The sequence below is a fragment of the Octopus sinensis genome, linkage group LG4 (genome assembly GCF_006345805.1).
Source record: "Octopus sinensis linkage group LG4, ASM634580v1, whole genome shotgun sequence".
Classification (NCBI taxonomy): Eukaryota; Metazoa; Mollusca; class Cephalopoda; order Octopoda; family Octopodidae; genus Octopus; species Octopus sinensis.
Window position 1 is genome coordinate 126880952 of NC_043000.1, and position 22852 is coordinate 126903803.

The 22852-nt window shown below is 34.7% G+C and overlaps 1 protein-coding gene across 9 annotated transcripts in view; it reads right to left on the reverse strand.

Annotated features, from left to right (window-relative positions):
* LOC115210341 (nesprin-1) overlaps nt 1–22852 on the reverse strand; it is an 870646-nt gene that overhangs the window by 102707 nt on the left and 745087 nt on the right. For all 9 annotated transcript variants that reach the window (XM_036502466.1, XM_036502469.1, XM_036502465.1 and 6 more), the window contains 8 exons: nt 19675–19848; nt 17693–18174; nt 9950–10112; nt 7417–7743; nt 6078–6410; nt 4445–4780; nt 3291–3424; nt 1534–1726 (listed from right to left, as the gene is read on the reverse strand). In XM_036502466.1, the coding sequence (XP_036358359.1) occupies nt 1534–1726; nt 3291–3424; nt 4445–4780; nt 6078–6410; nt 7417–7743; nt 9950–10112; nt 17693–18174; nt 19675–19848 (2142 nt within the window). The remainder of the gene's footprint in view (nt 1–1533; nt 1727–3290; nt 3425–4444; nt 4781–6077; nt 6411–7416; nt 7744–9949; nt 10113–17692; nt 18175–19674; nt 19849–22852) is intronic.

A 22852-nucleotide genomic window follows, 5' to 3' on the forward strand; every position in this document is an offset into this window, starting at 1 on the left:
ATAAAAACCAATGGTAGCAGCTTGCTGGCGACAGATATCTTCACTACAGTATCATGAGGCTGAAAACATTGATTTCTTTTCAATTCATTTTGAATTTTTCAAAATCATACATTTAATGAGATTATAGATTTTTCTCACCTTTAAAAACACAGAGAAGTGATTAAACTGAATCATAAAATGACACATTGTACAGAAACAATAATCCAACATGTTCTTTTATTAGCAAGAAGAGGAAGGAGGGACAGATGGCTTTTCAGAGTCTTCAACAGAGAAGAATAAGTAGGTGAGGGTAAATATGTTTAACCCTTTGGTGACCGTATTTCTGCTAAAATACACTCTCTTTGTTTCAATTAATTTTGAAAAGAATGAAGAATTTAATAAAAATATTTGTTGCCTATTATCAAAAAGGTGTCAGAAGCATAGATTAACATGTAATTTCAAAAGAAAGTTTTAATTTGGATAACTTTGAACAGGAGTTTGTATCACAGAAATAGGGGTAGTCTCAGATGGGGTTAGTCTCAAAAGGGCTATTCACTCTGAACACCAGGTAAATCAGGCAGGGTAAAGTAGGAAAGGAAGCTAAGAGATGAAGTACTGAGCAGATGAAATAAACATCATAGATACTTTGTCCTAAGCCACAGCTACTTAAAGATGTTGCAAGTTCTGTTTCCTGATGGAGAGTAAAACAGCTGTATTGTCAGAAAGTCTTCTGTATCTTCATCAAGTATCTCAAAGCCACAATCATTTCAACCCTTAACCTGTAGGCATCATCTGAATGGGGCAATGAAGACTGAATTAGCCTTTGTCTACAGAAGGGGTCTATTTATTATTCTTTTGTCATCATCAGAAGAAATACATTTGGTGTTGGGTCTAGCGGGGGGAGGATTTGCTGAAATGTATTAAAATGGACAGAAGTAGAATAGATCAGGGGTGGAGGCTATGACTACAGAATGCCCCAAGGAATAAAACATGGACAATCCAGAAAAGTCTTTTACAGGTTAAGGTCCATGATGCACACTTCAACAGCTGGCCATTATGCGGAATTAGTATATGTATTCATGATTTCACATGTTAATGTTTACATAAGAGCTTCTTATGTGTTGAAAAGAAAAAAAATCAATCAGTGAAACTAAATGTAATATGAACCAAGCCTTTGTTGTAAAGAAATACCTCATACACAAACCATAAGCGCTTTGCTGAAAGGATATGACTTGCAGTATAACGAAACACAATACAAATTAACAAAGGCATTGTAATTGATCAATTGATATACTAGAAATAATTGTTAACTATTTCTTAAACTAGACTTTACCTGCCACTTAAAACTAAAATAATGTAATATGAGATAATGCATACCTGGATATGCTTGTACCTGAATAAAATATGGCTGGAACACTTTTGATCATAAGTGTTAACAAATCAAGGATGACCTTGGGACACAAATTAACTAAATGTTTTACAATACAACAGAAGATTATTCATGTTGCAATACAGAGAAGTATAAGGAAGTTTAAAAGATTTGTACAACAGTACCTCGATTCTGTTTAGGTTAGTCTTCAGTTGACCATCATCAGCACAACTCTGTGCTAATTCATCCCAAGATTTCTCAATTTGAGCCATTTCCTGGCTAAAGTACAAATATTTGTCATCATAAGCCCTCCACATGTCCAGACATTGTTCCAGAAACTTAGCTCGATCTTGTAACTCAGCTGTTAAAGTCTTCCACCTGAGGCAAAAAAAAAAAAAAGAATTAAAGACCAATTCAAATGGACATAAAAATATACATAAAGATTTATATTGTAGGTAGTTAGGACAAATTCCAGCTGTTTCCTCATGAAGCATATCTGCTTATTTCCTTGTTACAATTTAATATGTGGTCTCAGATGCTGTTGTATGTTAGTTCAATTAAGGAAATATTATTTGCAGAGCTATCATATAACAAAACATGAAACTGGCAATTTTACGGTATTATCTATTCACCGTTACATACATTTCATTTGCTAATAGGAATTACAGAGTTTTACATGTCTAACATGTAAAACTCTATAATTCCTATTAGGAAATGAAACATGTGTAACATTATATAAATAATACTAGAAAATTTCCAATTTCTTATTTCATTACACAAAGATATATATATATATATACATACATGTATATAAATTAGAGAAGAACCACCATGTAGCAATTCAACAATGATATACTTAAATCACACCATATATAAAAAAAAAATTTTCTACATGATTTAAGTATATCATTGTTGAATTGCTACATGGTGGTTCTTCTCTAATTTATATACATGTATTATATATTGTGAAATTTGATTTAGTATTACTAAATTGAATTTTTCCCTGTAAGTTTGAAATCATAGTCCCTAATATTATTATGTATATAGGGAGAATTCAGAAAAAAACTAAAGATGAAGACAGGTGGTGTAGATAACAAACAGATGTATTAGTATAATGTTCAGGAAGTGAAAAAGTTTTTAACAAACGCTTTCCAGCTTTGGTTTTTCTCATTCACTGTAGTTGCTCTGTTTTCACAAAATTGCTTGCAGCAGTCTGGATGCAATCTCACCACACCTCCCCCTGTGCTACAACTTCTTCCCACCCTGTAGGGTCTATCCCTGTTTCAGTGAGCTGGCATTTCAGCTGGTCTTTGAAACATTTCTTGGGATCTCCTGTCATTTTTGCCATGGCTAATATATACATGTGCGTGTGTGTGTGTGTGATGTGTGTGTGTGTATGTCTGCAGTTTTGAATAAATAATACTAAAAAAATTGTAATATACAGGGTGGTCTATAAATTGCTTTACCATTTTGTATACATGTGTGAATATAATAGTGAAGTCACATGGATCATCCTCTCTCTCTCTCTCTCTTTATACACACACACACATATCCATACACGTGGCATGTAAAAAGCACCAACTGATCATGGCCGTTTCCAGCCTCCCCTGGCACTTGTGCCGGTGGCATGTAAAAAGCACCCACTACACTCACGGAGTGGTTGGCATTAGGAGGGGTGTCCAGATGTAGAAACACTGTCAGATCAGACTGGAGCCTGGTACAGCCTCTTGGCTTCCCAGACCACGGTCGAACCGTCCAACCCATGTTAGCATGGAAAACAGACGTTAAACGATGATGATGATGATGATGATATGTATGTGTGTGTCTTTATTCAACTTAATATATTTGATTATGCAAAAATCATCTCGTTGATGTGAATATTATGAAACAAATTGAAATTATGCATTAACAAATCATAATGTTTTCGTTTTATGAAACCAACCTGTTTTGTATGTTACTTGTGGTGTTTTGGATATCATGCTTCACAGGAACTTCACAAATTTGGAGCAACTCTGTAGCAACAGCAATTAGATTTTCTTGTTTGGGAGCCTTTTGTTGAATCTCACCAGAAAGAGACTGTAAATAAAAGACATTGTATAGAAAAATGAAATGAAAATTTATTCATAATACTGAGTTCTTTTGACGAGGACAAAATTCTTATTTCTTATTTCTTCACTGCCCACAAGGGGCTACACACAGAGGGGACAAACAAATGGATTAAGTCGATTATATCGACCCCAGTGTGTAACTGGTACTTATTTAATTGACCCTGAAAGGATGAAAGGGAAAGTTGACCTCGGTAGAATTTGAACTTAGAACGTAATGGCAGATGAAATACCACTAGGCATTTCGTCCGGTGTGCTAACGTTTCTGCCAGCTCGCCGCCTTTATTCTTATTTCTTATTTATTTCTTATTCTTATTTATTCAAAATTCTTATTTCTAGTATCAAAGGGTTATCAAGAATTGTTTTATCTCAGTGAGTTTCATATACAGTTCATACTTCATGTCCAACACCTGTTTCAGAGCCATAAATCATAATTTATATAACTATGAAACTAAAGTACATAATTGATTAATTTAAATGTTATGTGTTACCCATATCCTCAGGAGAAATATATTTTGTGGAACTGGTGAAGACAGAAAGCTAAATGATTCTAAAGTCTTTGACAATTTTATATAACATACTTGTGCTTATCATATTTAACCTTTCAACATCTGACATAAAGCAATCTTTCATTCTTAAATACTCTTGCAATTTAGTAGTGAAGTTTTTTGTTCTCTTTTTCTTGTTCCTTTCTATTTTGCAAGTTGTTTGGTAACTTCACTAGTGCTGGTGGTATGAAAAAGTACCAGATACCTGCTATAAAGTGGTTGGCATTAGGAAGGGCATCCAGCTACAGAAACCTCGATAGAGCTGATACTAGAGGTTGGAATAGCCTTGCAGCTTGCTGGATCCTGTCAACTGCCCAACCCAAGTCAGCATGGAAAACAGATGTTAAATGATGATGATGATATAAGGTTTAAATATCTGACATTCAAATATATTAGACAACATAGAGAGAAAGATTAACATGAAAAGAATGTATTAATTTTACCTTCAATTTAGAGATTTGTATCTTAAGTGTATGGTAGTCCCCAATGGTTAAACTGCTGTTACTACCGAGATAGTATTCCAGCTCTGTTAACAAGTTAAGGACCAATGTCTTTTCAGTAGAATATTCATTCCATTTGATTTTGACATCATTTAGATATTTTTCCTGCTGTGTAAGGCGGTTGTTAGTTTGTTGCCATTCTTTCACAGTGCCATCAATCTTCTCCTTTACCATTTTCTTGCTTCCTGAAGGTGCACGCTTAAGTTGCATCAACTCATTTCCAAGCAGCTTTAATTTTTCAACATCAGCTTCCTTAGACAGCAATTTTTCATGAAGTGCCTACAACAATAACAACAAATACACTAAGAATATTGTTGGAATTAAATTATGCGAGATATATATTTAGTAGAAGAGCAAAATATAAAATCAATGTGAATTGCTAGTTCAATTATTAACAAATGTTAGGAATCTTAAGAGAATCGAAATATAATTGTATTATAATGTAATACGTGACAGATGTTATATTATATAGGTGGCTAAGTTTTAGATATAAAATCCGTTAATGTCTTTTGGCTCAGAAATACATTTACATAGATACATTTTGTTTATTCTTTCTAAATTGAATCCTAAATTTGGGTTGAAGTATGCCAAAAAGTGCATTATGTAAAAATGCAAAAAAAAATGTAAATTTCATCCTAGATTCCTCCTATACTATATGCAGGTATTGTTGTGTGGTTAGCAAGCCCACTTTGCAACTATGTGGTTTGGGGTTCAATCCTACTGTGTAGCATTCTAGGCAAATGTCTTTTACTATAGCCATGGGCTGAACCAATGTCTTATGAGTTGATTTAGTTGGTGTTAACTATGTTGTATATATGTATTTATATAATTATGTGTTTGTGTTTGTCCTCTCCATCTCCACTTGACAACTGATGTTGGTTTGTTTACATCCCTATTTCCTAGTAGTTGGGCAAAAGAGACCAATATGATAAGGAGCTGATTTTTCAACTAAACCTTTCAAAGTACTGAATCAGCATGGCCACAGTCCAATGACCGGAGCAAGTAAAAGTATAATTAAGAACTTCTCAGTGTAGTGAGATTATTATTAAAATTAATAAGTAGTAAATTTATTAATAATTAATAAATTAAATACTAGGATTAATATAAATTACTGCTCCTGCTTCCAAAATTTGTAGTCTTGTGCTTATGTTGGAAATTAGTAACAATTGCTTGTTACATGAACATGAAGTCTGAAATTTAGGATGGGGTTTGTTGATTAAAGTGACCCCGAAATTTTATTGATTCCAGAAAGGCAATATTGTCTTTAGTGGAATTTGATCTCAGAATGAAAAAGGACTCAGAAGAAACATCACAACATATTTTTCCCTGATAATCTAAGAGTAACAGAAATGAATTTACAAAACTGCTCATTCATAAAGATGGAATTTTTGATATAATATGAGGATGTTTTTTTGTGGATTTCATCTAATTCTTTTGGGTTTTTAAGATGAAGTTCTCATACGAAGTCAGTAAGCAGCTACTCATACAAATTTATGAATGTTCTGAAGCACCACGCCAAGTCTCACTACATCACCTTCATACCTATACCTCCAATTAACAATCCTGTTTAACTTACCTGACATTCTTTGATGCTGTGCTTCACATTAACCTCCATGCCAATTAACTCATGCTTTTTAATCCGGTCATTTAATTCAACAAGCCAGTTAGAAAGATCTCGATGAAGACTTTCAAATTCTTCCCATTTATCAACAAGTGTTGTTAACATGGTCAGATTTGCCAGTAGTTCCTCATTCACTTTATTCCACTGTTCATTCAGATCAGACAGTTTTCCTGCAAATTCAGCCTTCTCAGCATGAGCACTGGGAGAATCTTCATTTGATGGTTTTAGCACACAGTGGTTAACAAAGTCCAAAGTAAGCTGTTTATTTTCAAGTTCTATTTTGAAACCCTGAAATTATAAATTAATGAGATACATCATTCATTATCAATCTATATTTGTGTAAGTTTTCAAACTAAAAAATGTAAAGTTTAATCTGATTCATTAAAAAAAATAGCTTTCAAAAAGAATATCCAATGATTTGGTCAGATAAATATTAAAAAAAATTTTTCTTTTTAAATTCATGTTGAATATAAACAAAATATTAATTACAATATTTCGTTTTTGGATTTGGTTTGCAAGATTCTTTATATGAAGCATATTCTGTTGTGTCTGGGGAGTCATTTTCTTTTTGTGCTGTATAATGTAACACACTCACGGGTAAAATTTCCACTTATTCCTTATTTTTATTTTCCTTAAATTTTTGTTGTGTCTTGCAACCTTTTCAATAGTCTTGACTCAAAGTTGCAAGATGCAATGAAACTTTTAGAAACATAAAAATAAGAAATAAGTGGAAATTTTACCAGTGAGTGTGTTACATTATAAGGCACAAAAAGAAAATGACTCTCCCCAGACACAACAGAATTAATTACAATGTTAGATTAATAAAGATTATTATGAAAGAATTTACAGACTGTTGAGTTGCCATGTATCTCCTGCAGGGAAGCTGCATACTTCTCTTGTGGTAATCCTGATCTCCTTTATAGCAAGGCATTTGTGCCTGTCCCTTTGTCATACTTCAACCTCTCAACACTTGGCATAATACCACCTCCCTCTTTATGACAACCCCACTTGGTTGAGGGTCTTTATTTCGTCTTGTGAGTAACTTGGTGACCTCACTAGTGCTGATATCACAAAAAAGCACTTAGTACACACTATAAAGTAGTTGGCATTAGGAAGGGCATCCAGCCATAGAAACCATGCCAAAACCAACACTAGAGCACAATGCAGTCCCTAGCTCAGTGGATCCTACCAAACTGTCCAATCCATGTTAGTATGGAAGAATAATTATAAAGATGATAATGATGACGATTGCATAGTAATTTCTGAAGAAAAGTAAAATAGATGATGGACTTACTTGATATTTTTTCAACATTGGACTGATTTTTGAAGGCAAACTAATTTGCTTTTTAGCATCACTAGCAATGGCTTTGCTGACCTTCTTCAAAAAGAAACCAAGCTCTTGCAATGCTTGCCGGGAAGGCATTAGTGCCATTTGAGCACTGTGGAGAATTTGTTCAGTGCAGCTGATATCTTGTTGTAGTTTGTCCCACTGAACTTTAATTGTATCAATATTAATGTTTAAAGTACTCAAGATACTAGGTTGATGTTCTTGAAGTTGGAATACAATTGAGAGCAGCTTATTTTTTGTGGCTAGTTCACTGTCAACATCTTTGCGGAATTCCTGCAAACAGAAATTAATAAAACTAGATTAGCAAACAGCTGTTTTGGCTAAGAATACAAGACAACATTCAGTAATGAGTGCCACTTTGTATTCTCATACATACCAGTGATTATAAGTAATTTAAGTCTTAATGACAGGTTTAAGAATAGATTGCTAAAAAGAACCAAAAGTAAGATAAAAATGTATTATCTTTTAACAAAGAATATTACAATATTTGATTTGATTTTTAAAATCTTTTACTCAGGAAGCAAGGCAATATCCAGGACTCTTTACAAGGCCTCTGAGACTAGCAGGAGGAAGATATCCTCAAGAGACGTGGCCCCAACAATTACATCAGAACAGATTCCACTAAAGGCGGTCAAGGTGCCGAGTGATGTCTAAGATTAAATGTAGACCATAATGGGATTTGAACTCAGAGTCTATAGCGTCAGAACAGATACCATAGGGCATCATGTCCATTGTTCTGACCTTCCAACAGTTCTGCCAATTCACCATCCTTGACTGGCATTTTGTTATCAGCCCTAAAATGATAAAGAAAAGTTGATCTTGGCAGTATTTGAACTCAGAATACAGAGAGGCAGATCAAATACTAAAAGGCATTCTATGTCTGGCACTTTTCATGGTTCTGTCAATTCACTGCCAATACTATATTTCAAGGGTAATTGACATTTTATTACAATCAATATATTTAGGATGGTAGATACAGAGTCGGTAGAGCACCAAAGAAAATGCTTTGTGATATCTAATTATGTCCCTTTATGGTTCCTAGTTCAAATCCACTGAGGTCAACTTTACCTTTAATGCTTTCAGGGTTGATAAAATAAGTACCAGTTGGGCTTTGACTGCTGAGGACATACATAAGCTTGCAAGGAATGAAGCTAGTATGTTCCGCTAGATATGTAATGTCAGTGTGCATACACGACAGAGTGTAAGCACCCTGAGGGAAAAGTTGAACATAAGAAGCATCAGATGTGATGTGCAAGAGAGACGACTGCACTGGTATGGTCATGTGTTGCATATGGATGAGGACAGCTGGGTGAAAAAGTGTCACACCCTAGTAGTAGAGGGAACCTGTAGAAGAGGTAGACCCAAGAAGACCTGGGATGAGGTGGTGAAGCACAACCTTCGAATGTTGGGCTTCACTGAGGCGATGACAAGTGACCGAGACCTTTGGAGATATGCTGTGCTTGAGAAGACCTGGCAAGCCAAGTAACTGTGGCCTATACCAGTGCAGCGTAACCAGCCCATTTAAGAGCATCCTTCAATCATTGGGCAATAAACTGCGCTTGTAAAGATCTGTTGAGGTTAGTGAAGTTGTTGTCATGGTTGATGACAGTACTGTCTGATTGGCACCCATGCCAGTGACACGTAAAAAGTACCATTTGAGCGTGGTGATTGCCAGTGCTGCCACTATTCAAGTGTGGCTGATGCTTGTACCGCCTGACTGGACCTCATGCCGGTGGCATGTAAAAAGTACCCACTATACTCTTGAAGTGGTTGGCATTAGGAAGGGCATCCAGCTGTAGAAACATTGCCAGAGTGTATTAGAGCTTGGTGCAGCTAGCCCTCAGTCAAACCGTCCAATTCCTGCCAGCATAGAAAGTGGATGTTAAATGACGATGATAATGATGATGATGATCACTGGGATTGATGAAATCAACATTCCCTACCCCACCACCGACCTTGCTCACATTCTGCCATAATTTGAAAGCAATATATTTTTTTTGTGTTTTCGAATGGTTATCATGTGTCTTCCACACTATAATATAAATTTATATATATGTATTTTTTTTTAATGTTTGTTTATACACTGGAGATGTATAAAGAATTGTAATAGAATAAATTTTGGGTTTATAACTGAATTTTCAGAAAGCCATTCAAATATCAGTGAACTGACTATCCAGCTTTCTTCAGGCTTCATATAGAATATATAAGCTCGTAAAATATAGTTTAGAATTAATAAAAACACTCTGTAAAGGACATTTGTTATTTTCATGCTGGTAACCGTGGACATTTGCAATAATCATAACAGCAAAGAAATCAGTTGGTGTTGAAAATAAGGAAAATATTATATACAATATTAGTTTTACGATAGTGAATATCAAATTATAAATTGTAACAATAATATATAAGATATTGATAACTACAACAAAACAAACAAAGAGATAGCAAATATATACAAATATTTATCTTTATTACAACTCACCAATAATTTTTCCATTTTATTACGAATAATACTAATATTCTGACTGTCTTCCTCTGAAAGCTGACCAAGAGTTGCAAGTTTGATCTTAGCTGTGTCTAACCGAGTACACATGATAGAAGCACTGGCATTGTACTGCTCTACTTGGGAATATAAATCTTCAAGGCTGAAACATTAAGATATTATTGTCACAAAGAGAGATTTTAGGCAATATAATATTTTCATTACTGCTTTCTGACTAGAGTAACATTTAAGCTGTTTAAACATCTCTATTTTCTCACAATCAGACTTTTATTGTCAATAATGAAGAGTTTACAATAAACACAGCTATAATGATTAATACCTTCATCACTGCCAACAACTCAGCTCACTTGAAAAGAACTGTTCAAATAGTTTATTTATATAGATATAGAGGAATGTGGTAGTCAGACCTTTGAGGCCTCAAATTAAAGCATGAAAAAATTTTGCATCTGCCACACAAACCCTATACACTATTATAGATTCTATGTAGAGGTATATTACACTATATTACATAAAAAAGACTCTATAATATCTGAAAGCTGTAACACTTGAATATTTTATCTATGTTTATAACATAAAACTGTTGACAATAACAACACATTTTAATATTAAGCTGTCTTTGTTACAATGATTTGAAATGATGTGAAAATTTGGTTTTTCAATCATGTTTTCAATTCTTGAACTGTCACTCTTAAATTAGTAGGAGTACCTTCTGCATGAAAAACATACAGTTAAGTGTTGGTTAGTAAGAGTTTAATATACCTAATGCAATGAGACCATATTTTTTAGAAATAAATTAAAATAACAAAGCAATACAAAAAAAAAAAAAAGAAAAAGCATATGCTTTATTGACCAATTCTGCTCAAGAAAAGCAAGGGAGACAACTCTGAAAACTAAATTAAAAAAAGATTTTCTGTAGGCATGCAGTGAGAAGTGAGTCTGCTATTTTCTAAGTATAGTAGTAACGCTAGACATGTTTCAGCTGTATTAGACTTCTTCAGCAAAGCATACTCAGTCTTAATCTAATTCTAGATATGAAATGATTAAATGACAGAAACAACAGGATACTAAATGATAACATTCATGAAGAGGAGGGAAGAGAAGCATCCTGACAATGCTGTTGATAACGATAATGATGTTTATCCCCAGATCAGCTCCAATTAAGTAAACCAATATCAAAAGGTATTCCAATTTCATGATCCTGCACTTTCTGTATGTCTAAGACTACATTGTCCAATATGTTCTTCTTTTTGAAGATAGAGATTTAGCTGCTATTTCTAGCATGTCAGTTAACTGTGTAAAAGTTACATTGTTACCATGATGAAAATGATGATGATGATTGTGATGATGATAATGATGGTGGTGGTAATAAGGAAAAAGGTTGGCCATTTTCTCTTGTGGCTGACAACTTGCAGCTATTCTAGAGGAATATTAACTGTGATAAATCAATCAGTCTTGGAGGATCTGTGAAGAACATGTGCAAGTGTAGAGAGTATTTAATAAGTAAGTGTTGAGGTGCTCCAATTCTAAGTGTAGAGACTATTCAATGTGTAAATGTAGAGAATACTTGACGTATAGAATACTTGATGAGTAAGTGTGGTGAGTGCTCAATGTATAAATGTAAATCATACTCAATATGTAAGTGTAGAGATTACTCAAAACAAAAGTGTTCAATGAGTAAGTGTAGTGAGTGCTCAATATGTAAGTGTAGAGACTACTCAATGTATAAGTGTAGAAACTACAAGATGTGTAAGTGTGGACAATACTTAATGTGTAAGTGTAAACCAGACTCAATATGTAAGTGTAGAGATTACTCAAAACAAGAGAGTGTTTAATGAGTAAGTGTAGTGAGAGCTCAATATGTAAGTGTAGAGACTACTCAATGTATAAGTGTAGAAACTACAAGATGTGTAAGTGTGGACAATACTTAATGTGTAAGTGTAAACCAGACTCAATATGTAAGTGTAGAGATTACTCAAAACAAGAGAGTGTTTAATGAGTAAGTGTAGTGAGAGCTCAATATGTAAGTGTAGAGACTACTCAATGTATAAGTGTAGAAACTACAAGATGTGTAAGTGTGGACAATACTTAATGTGTAAGTGTAAACCAGACTCAATATGTAAGTGTAGAGATTACTCAAAACAAGAGAGTGTTTAATGTAAGTATAGACATTATTCAGTATGTGAGAGTACTCAATGACCAAGTGTAGAGGGTGCTCAATGTACGAGAGAACCCAATGTTTAAGTGTAGAGTACCAACTGTTCTGAATATGCAAATAACAATATGCTATTTTACTAAATAGTAGACAAATGTAAAATAGTAAGAAATAGAATAAAAATGTATTATTATGTATTATTAGCATGTGTCTGAGTGTGTACACAAGTATATCTGTTTGGACATATGTATATATGTGTGTGTGTGTGTGTGTGCGTTTATAGCATTATGTTTGTACGTATTTTTTCCCCTCTCCCTTACTAGTTAAAATAGGTTCAAATGTGTAATTTTATACATTCATTATTCAGTTCCACTTTATTCTCTAATTCAATTTAGTTTCTGCAAAAAGTCGATTTAGAAAACAGTTATCTAATTTACCGTATAACTAGTTTAATGTAATTTTGGGTTTATCTAATTTATTTAGATAAATATCTGATTTAGCTTACGATCTATCAAATTTGGTTTGATCATGACTGATTCCAATTCATCATTAATGTTCTCCAATATGTTGTGTTGCTCTAGTCATTTGTTTAAAACTTGTAATATCAATAATTCTTTATTTAACCTTTTCTGGCTTTAGTTTTTTGGTTATATTGCTTTTTATCATTATTAGAGTATTCTGGAGGAATAATAGAACAGTTACTATTCTTTGTCCAGTCTATTATGTTTATTGTAATATTCTGAAAAATTTCATGGAACAGCTACAACTTTTTCTCTTATCTATATTAACGAAACACACAAAGTATAGAAGCTATGGCTGCCTGGTTAAAAAGTTAACTTTCCAACTACATAGTTCTAGGTTTAATCCCACAAGGTAGCAGCTTGGACAAGTATCTTCTATTATTGTCTGAAGCTGATCAAAGCACTCTGAGAAAATCTGATTGACAGTAATGAGATAAAAGCCCACCCACCCATATATATATATATATATATATATATATATGGTGGCACGTAAAAAGCACCCATTACATTCATGGAGTGGTTGGCGTTAGGAAGGGCATCCAGCTGTAGAAATACTGCCAGATCAGACTGGAGCCTGGTGCAGCCTCCTGGCTTCCCAGAGCCCGGTTGAATCGTCCAACCCATGCTAGCACGGAAAACGGACATTAAACGATGATGATGATGATGATATATATATATATACACACACAAACACATACTCACACACAACAAGAACCCTTTGAATGAATAGCACATGGAATTTATGTCTTCACACTATCCACTTGTAATATAACAAAATATGAACTCCTATTGGAATCTACATACCATTGACAGGAAGCATTTCTACCCATTTTACACATCACTTTCTTTGGTTAATGGAACTGCAACTGTAACAACCTATGTATATTTTTACTTTTATTCTCTTATTTCCCTTTATACTTCAAAAATAACTCCTTATACTAAACTCTACTATTTCCCTCTAGTTAACTCTCTCATATGATGAAGGGAAATCCCTAATATCCCAGAAACAGCTGTAAGACTACCTTTCTCTTTATATATGTCCTAAAAATTCCACATAGCCTTGGCTTTGTTGTCTCATTCCACTGAACACACACACACACATATATACACACATACGTATTTCATCTACATAGAACTTGGCACTATACTCTTATGTATTGAATTACTATGTAGTCTGTTAGCTGAGTCCATTAAAGGAGCTTTCTGTGATAGCCACACAATACCATGATTCCATATAACAGACTACAATTTTGTGTTTGCGTACATATATTGGTGTGCTTATGTGTACACATGCAAGCACATGCATGCACACACATGCACACACACTCACACATAAACATGGCAAAACTTCAAAGTCACTGTCCTTTGTAAAAGTTTAATAAAAATGTACTTTACTAAAATGTATTGAATAATTATTCAGTTTGATGATAAATTGTTTTTATACATAATATGACATAAAAAAAAAGAAACATATATATATATAGGAGTGGCTATAGGAACAGAAGTGGCAATAGGCACAGGAGTGGCTGTGTGGTAAGAAGCTTGCTTCCCAACCACATGGTTCCAGGTTCAGTCCTACTGTGTGGCACCTTGGGCGAGTGTCTTCTACTATAGCCTCAGGTCGACCAAAGCCTTGTGAGTGGATTTGGTGGACAGAAACTGAAAGAAGTCCATCGTATATATATATATATATGTATGTATTTGTGTGTCTGTGTTTGTCCCCCGACCATCGCTTGATAACTGATGTTGGTGAGTTTACATCCTTATAACTTAGCAGTTCAGCAAGAGACCAATAGAATAAGTGCAAGGCTTACAGAGAATAAGTCCTGGGGTCGATTTCTTCAACTAAAGGCAGTGACTAAAATTACTAAAAAAAATAAAAAAAGAATAAAATACACACACACACACATGATAACGATAATGATACAGCACATATTTCCTCCCATATATAGTTATACTCTTTCTCTCTTTCACTCTCATTCACTTGTTTCAGTCATGTGATTGCAGCCATGCTGGAGCACCACCTTTAGTCGAGCAAATTGACCTCAGGACTTATTCTTTGTAAGCCTAGTACTTATTCTATCGGTCTCTTTTGCCGAACCACTAAGTTACAGAGACGTAAACACACTGGCATCGGTTGTCAAGTGATGCTAGGGGAACAAACACATACACACAAATGTAGACACACATACACACAAATGTAGACACACATACACACACATATATATATATACATATAAATGACAGGCTTCTTTCTGTTTCTGTCTACCAAATCCACTCACAAGGCTTTGTTTGTCCCGAGGCTATAGTAAAAGACACTTGCCCAAGGTGCCACGCAGTGGGACTGAACCCAGAACCATGTGGTTCATAAGCAAGCTACTTACCACATAGGCATTCCTATGCCTATATATATATATAAAATTTAATATCAAATTTTCTTCTTACTAACAAAATTATCCTCTCTACCATATAAAATACAGCACTCTACTGAAAATGAAAGTAAAATGTTTCCCAATGTTATTCACTCTATCTCATTTGACAGTTTTCCACTTCAACAACAAACAACATAAGCTAATTACCATTTGTTTGTATATTAGGGAATCACAGAAGAGTTTGCAATTCTCTGTCCTTTCAATTACGTTTATTATAATATTGTCAGGAAATCAAAGAATGGTCACGATTCTTGATTTGTATGATTTTTATTAGCTTACGTACATTAGTGATGTCGAGAGACGTAAGAGCACAACGTTGTCATTTTAAATCTAAGGACAGCACTAAAATGAATCAATGAAGTAGCAGAACCAACCGAAAAGTCAATGGTTCAAGTTCTGTAATTGGCACTGCATCCTGTCTCTGGTCTCAACATAGGTGTTACTTTATATGAGTAATTCTAAGCTATTATTTGTTGCAGGAAAGCATTGCAAGGTGGATTCTTCAAGCTGAGCTAACTGATTGGAGATCTAGAGGTAGATGAAGAACAACATGTATAGATGATATTGAAGGTCTAAGTTGGCCATGTTTGGGAATCCAGCCAAAAAGTGCAATGATAGTTGCTCGTGAAAAAGGCCTTGTAGAAGAGGTGCCTGATGCTCTGTAATTGGCACCACATCCTGTCTGTGGTCTCAACATAGGAGTTATTTTATGAGTAATTCTAAGCAAATGACTATTATTTGTTGCAGGAAGGAATCACAAGGGGGATTCTTCAAGCTGAGCTAACTGGTAGGACTTCTAGAGGTAGATGAAGAACAATATGTTTAGATGATATTGAAGGTCACAGTTAGCCATGTTTGGGAATCCAGCCAAAAAGTGCAATGATGGTTGCTTGTGAAAAAGGCCTTATAGAAGAGGTGCCTGAGGCTTGTACTCTCACTCCGCAACCCTCTAAGGAATAGTGAGTAGAGATGATGGATGGCTATCTGTTTTTGAGTTTGTAGTGTCAAATATGTCAGCCACCCCAAATCCACACTTAACTATATGTAATTCATGTAGATGGCATGTCTGGGTAATTTTCCCCATGGCATTATTTTAAATGATATTATTCATCAGTGAATGGTTTTTTTCTCAAAATCTAGATTCTCTTAGTCATTTACAATCTGGCAAGTACTGGTTAGACTATAACATGCTGAAGTGATCTAATAAGACCAAAACATGTTCAATTCACCAATCACCATCTCATACTAAGCAAAAAGAACTCCATATTGGTTCTATGTTTTGGGGTATGTATATGATGATGATGATGATGATGATGATGATGATGATGATAATAATAATAAGACCAAACCTGAGCTTTGTTTCAATAATAATAATAATAATAATAAATGCCCTGATGCAGTATCAGGCACTGGCTCTCATGACTTCTGATCTTAACTGATTGGAAGTTTTATCATGTACATGGTTTTGCCTTGGTATAAAAGATGGGCTACAGCAAATATTCTGCTCAATACCACAGATTTGCTTGTCAGTTGTTTGACCTTAACCAGTTGAGCATGTTCCTTGGTGGCTGATGATATGTGCATCGCTGATCATGAGCAGGAGTAGTGGGGGAGCATCATAGTCATGTGTTGAGAGGAATTCTTTGGAGTTTGAATAATTCATCTCTGGAAATATGAGTATTTTGTTTAACATCCTTAAACAAGCTTTATTCAAGGACCTTTTGAGTGAGAAGGGCTACTCGACCTGAAGGAAATACTAACTGGGCCTTACCTGCAAGGTCATGCACAGTTTATCTTGACATGAGATCACCATGTCACACATATATGATGGTGATGTATGTGTCTGGTGTATCCTTATCAGACAGCTAGTCATGATGGGTATACTGGGCTTCATATATTTTACTTTGAAGGCATGCACTGTTCTCTCATTCAATAATAATAATAATAATAATAATAATAATAATAATAATAATAATAATATGCGGGTTATCTAACAAATAGGACACCAACACCAACACCATCACATTTTCTTCATCATTTAACTAAGAACACTGTGCAGCAGCAAGAGACTTGTAGGGGCATTGATATTTTGTTATGCAACTACAACATACTACAAAGTATATCAAATAGTTCATAAGCAAATATTGTATCCTACTATGTTAGCAGTACTACTAAATCACTAGTTAAGGTTATCTCTATGGATTTTCTATAGAAATTAGAGCCAGAATTGATTTGTTATGATGTTTCATATACAATTATGTTTAATGTAAGCAACAATGCAATTGAAGATTGAAAAATAGGTAATGGGACTACATGCCATATTTCAGGCATTCCTGCTCCTTCATGAGTACCACATGCAACACATTAACCATTCATGAATTCATTGCTTAAATAGCCTCTAAATATAGCAGTGTAACATTATTGGATATACCAATTTCATGTATTAAACACATTCCTGGCAGCTGATATGTACATAACACTGTGGCAAAAGAGACCAATAGAATAAATACCAAAATTTAAAAAGAAGAACTGATGATGACTTGTTTGACCAAACCCTTCATGGTTGTAGTCCAATGAGTAAAACAAAAACAAAGGAAGAAAAATAATCTGTACCCACCTGTTATTTGAGTCTGTAATTTGTGCATGAAGGTGAGCCCATGTACTAGCAATAGAAGTCACATTACTTTCAAGAGATGAACTGTTGACCTGCAGCAGTAGCATCTTGCCCTCATCAAGCACTTGGAACACAAGGGGTTTCACATGAAACATTTCAGTTTGAATTTCCTTGTATTTTTCTTTTCTGTCTCTGATGGCCTGTAAGGAATCACCTGTGCTTGGTTCACTTGTCAAAGGCATGCAGCTGTTCTCGATGCTTGTAATTTCCTTTTCCAGCTGTCCAAGTCGGATATTGAAAGCAACCCACAGTTTCACTAAACGGTCCAAGTGCTGTCCATACAGATTTGCTTGATCTTTCACTTCATCGGTAAGGTCACTCAGACGCTGGTGTTCGGTTCTGTGTTGCTCACGCATACTTTGGTCGCACTGCTCAGCCAAAGAATCTAGCAATGCCCGATGCCCTTCCATATCACTGAAGAAGTCCTTTAAGAGAAAAAAAATATATATACAGCTTAAAATATGTATTTGGATGAGAACAATAAGGAAAGGAAAAAGAAACAGATAGAGAGAAAGTAAGATTGTGAGAGGAACACTAAAGGGTTTTATGTATTTTTCTTTTATAACTAGTCTCCTTATACCATTGCTGTTGGTTACTAGGCATTTGAATTTTTTAAAATCTTTAATAGCCATCTATCTTACTTAATGCAAGTATATCAGGAAGATAACTTATGTCTACTTCTGATGTATGTTGTGTTTTTAAAGACAGCAAGTCCAAGCGAGATATCTCAAGAATAAAACCCACAGTAAATTTGCTTTTGTGGTTTATCTACATTGAATATGATACACATATGACTATTTAAATGTAATACTGCTTCTGTTGCATATAATAGTTTGTTTTTCTTTGATATTTAAAAAGATGATTTTCTTTTTCTCTCTCAAACATTTTCCTAGAACTAGCAGAATATATATGTAATAGGTGAGGCCTGTAACTGCTGATGGAGTCATAGAGTGCTGTTGTAACATATGGCACAACTTGGACATTTTAAATCTGGTGAAAAGATAGTAAGAGAAAGATAAAAAGTACTTGACTGGTAATTTATCTCAGTACTCAACTGGTATGTTACTTATCAATGCCAAGCAGATGAAATTTAACCTCAGCCAGATTTGAACTCTGGCCATAATAAGAGACCTGTTGAGGTAAGTGAAGTTGTTGTTGTGGCCAATGACAGTACCATCTGATTGGCACCCATGCCAGTGGCACATAAAAAGCACCATTCGAGTGTGGTCATTGCCAGTGCTGCCTGACTGGCCCTCATGCTGGTGGCATGTAAGAAGCACCATTTGAGTGTGGCTGATGCTAGTACCTGACTGTCTTGGTTATTGTCTCTGTGAGGCCCAACGCTTGAAAGTTTGCCTCCATGATGATAATAATAATAATAATAATATCCACTGTCCTAATGACTTTGCTAAATTATCACCTTATATAGTATTTTTCATTAATTTAGATTGTTAGCCTGTAACATAATTAATTCTAGAGAATTGGACAGAACAGCTTTTTCCTTGCAATTTTGACACAGAAACATGTGTGTGTGTGTGTGTGTGTGTGTGTATGTATGTATGTGTGTGTGTGTGTGTGTGTGTGTGTGTGTGTGTGTGTGTGTGTATGTATGTATGTATGTATGTATGTATCTATCTATCTATATATATATATAGAAAACATTCAGTAAACTTAGTGAATTGGTTGGTATTGGGAACAGCATCCATCAGTAGAAGCCGTGCCAAAACTGAGATAATAATGTATGACATGGTGCTCTAAACTCTTGGATCCTGTCAAACTGTTTAACTTATGCCAGCATGGAAAGCAGATATAAAATGGTGATAACGAAGATAATATCATGGATGTCTGTTGAATAAATGGATAAATCAATTAAATACGTAAAGAAAACACACATAAAACAAACAATCAATGAAAGCAATATTTACTTTGTGCGCCTTCAGTTGTTGTTGAAGATGGGTAAGATCCCTTGCAGTGGTGGTGGTTGACTTCTTCAGCTTATTTTTAGCAGTTACCAAGAAATCTGCAAAGTCCTCAAGAAGCTTTTCATATTGGATTTGGATTGAAGAGGACTGGAGTAAAGTCGCCTTTCTGTCCATCACCTGAATAAGAGAAGAGCAAAAATCATTGCGGTTGGGTGTTAATATGGTGATATGACAGTAGTCTTCCGTAACTAACCAAACAGTTCTGCTTGCACACACACATACACACACACTGGTAATCTCTGATGAATACAGTTATTAAACAATCATCTGATTACCTAATATCCTGTGCAAAACTGATTGGTAAGATTGGTTATAATAGATCTATAATATTCTTTTCTACTTTAGGCACAAGGCCCAGTTGAGGGGGCCAGTTGATTCGCTCGACCCCAGTATGCAACTGGTACTAAATTTATCGACCCCTAAAGGATGAAAGGCAAAGTTGACCTCAGTGGAATTTGAACTCAGAATGTAAAAACAGATGAAATACTGCTAAGCTTTTCACCCAGTATGCTAACATTTCTGCCAGCTCACTGCCTTTAAATAACCTTTTCTACTCTAAGCACAAGGCCTAAAATTTTTGCAGAGGGGGCCAGTCGATTAGATCAACCCCAGTATGTAACTGGTGGAAATTGAACTCAGAACATAAAAATAGACGAAATACCGCGAAGCATTTCAACCAGCATGTTAACATTTCTGCCAGCTTGCTGCCTTATGAATCTATAATATTGTATACTTTATGTGTGTGTGTGTGTGTAAATATTTACTTTTTCTTTTTTATCAAGTTGTATATCATAAAAAAAATTTAACACTAAACTGAGGAATTTATTATTTTTTTGTAGAGTACATATCTATTAAACATTTACAAGAGGTGTGACAGTGACCTGAAAGTTTCAGCCTGCTAGCTTTATACATATAGCTGAATATTATCAATACAGCGAACAAAAGTACCTTATTATATTTAATTCAATACATAAACTATGCTTCTTTGCATCAAGGTAGACTTTGCCATTCACAAGACAAAAAATATGAATACTAAGCAAAATACTTGGGGTCGATATACTTAAGAAAATTCTAGAAAACAATGCCTACAATTCTAAAAACTGAGACTAGTAATAGAATACATACACATACATCTTGCAGTTCCCACTGCTCATTTCTCTTTCTCTCTCTTTCCTTTATTAGGCATGAGTAGCCATGCAGATCCTCTACAAGAACCTACATTGCCCCTACTTCTCATAGTTCCATCCCTCATCCACTAGTGTGAAGATCACCCACCCGCCCAATGGTTTATAAGTTCTGAAACCTGCATGGTAACCTCAACAGTGCAGGTGGCATGAAAAAAACACCCAGGCCATGCTGTAAAGTGGTTAGTATTAGGAAGGGCATCCAGCTGTAGAAACCATGCCAAAAAAGACATTGGATCCTGTCAAACCAACCAACCCATGACAGCATGGAATATGGATGTTAATGATTATGATAAATGATGAAGATGTATATGTATGTATGGTTGATATTTCTTCACAGAACAAGGTTAACCATGCTCCATGCAAAGGAATTGACACCAGTTAGCAGAGTATATTAATGTAACCTATAGCAGTTAAAAGCCTGTATACTACTTCGTATGCACACCTGTTTCCTTAAAAAAATTGGGAGATTAGGAATCATCATAAAATAAGAAAAAAAAAAAACGAGTGTTGTCATTATTCCAATATATAAATTTCTGTGTCAAAATGACAAAAGAGGAACAGCATTTTCATGAAACTGGGAGGGCTTCTTATTAGGAAGGAGTGAGTGACTATAGAAAGAATAGCAATGGGAAAGAGAAAGGGTAGAAAGAAGATGAAAAAAGGGGGCAGAAAGAAAGAGGGGAAAAATGGACAAACTGTAAATTCTATGTAGCAAAGCGTAAACACAAATCATCAACAAGACAAATACCAAGGTTTAATCGACCAAGTTTATTGTATTAGTCTTTTCTATCTCTTCTTTTCCAGCTTTCATTTTACATTCCCTCTTTCCTTTTCTGGTTTTTCTATAGCCACTCACATTTTGCTTAATAAGAACCCGTTGAATTTCATGAAATAACTGCACTTCCTTTGTGTTTCTGACACAGAAACGTATATATTGGAATAATGACACTGCTTGATAACCTCCTACTTTAGGAGAGAAACAGGTATGCGTGTTAACTGTATAGGCTTTTAACTATTATATATACATATGTATATATGTTTGTAGGTATGTAGAGACATGCGTTATTATTGTTGTTATTATTATTATCATTTTTATTATTACTGTTGCTGTTGTTGTGTCAACCAAATACTCTTTAAACATAGATGAACGTATATATGTAAGGATGTATATATGCATGCATATATATGTGTGTAAACAGTGAACATCTATCTATCTGTCTATCTATCTATCTGTCTATCTATCTATCTCCCTATCTATCTATCTATCTATCTATCTATCTATCTATCTATCTATCTATATATAAAATCATTTATATGAATAGATATATGTCTTTATATATAAATAGCTATATCAGTCTGTCAGTGTCTATCTCTCCCTCCCCCCCTCTCTCTCTCTCTATATATATATATATATATTTATGCATATGGATGGATGTATATAAAAATACATATTTACATATACACACATATATAAAAATAAATATACATATGCTAAATGTATATGCACACACACACACACACACAAATCAAACTTGAAGATATCTGTATAAATTTTCTTTATAATTTTTTAATGCACTCATATACAAAATGAGATGAGGAAAAAAAAAACGAAAGAAAAAGATGAAAATAAAAGCCTTTGTATGTTGACAATGGAGAGTAATTGTTGCATTAGAAGAGATGGTGGATGACATGGAAAGAAGTGATGAGGTCAGGTCTTTCTGAATGCTGCTGGTTGTCACAGACTAAATGACAAATGATTAAGAAGGGGCAATGATAGGCTACACAATAGATCCAGCCAACCCATGCCTATATAGGTGATATGTAGATGGTAAATTGCTGTTGTTGCTGTTGATGATGGTGATGATGATGATAATGATGGTAGTAGTAGTGATGGTGATAGTGATGATGATAGTGATAATGATAATTATGAGGAG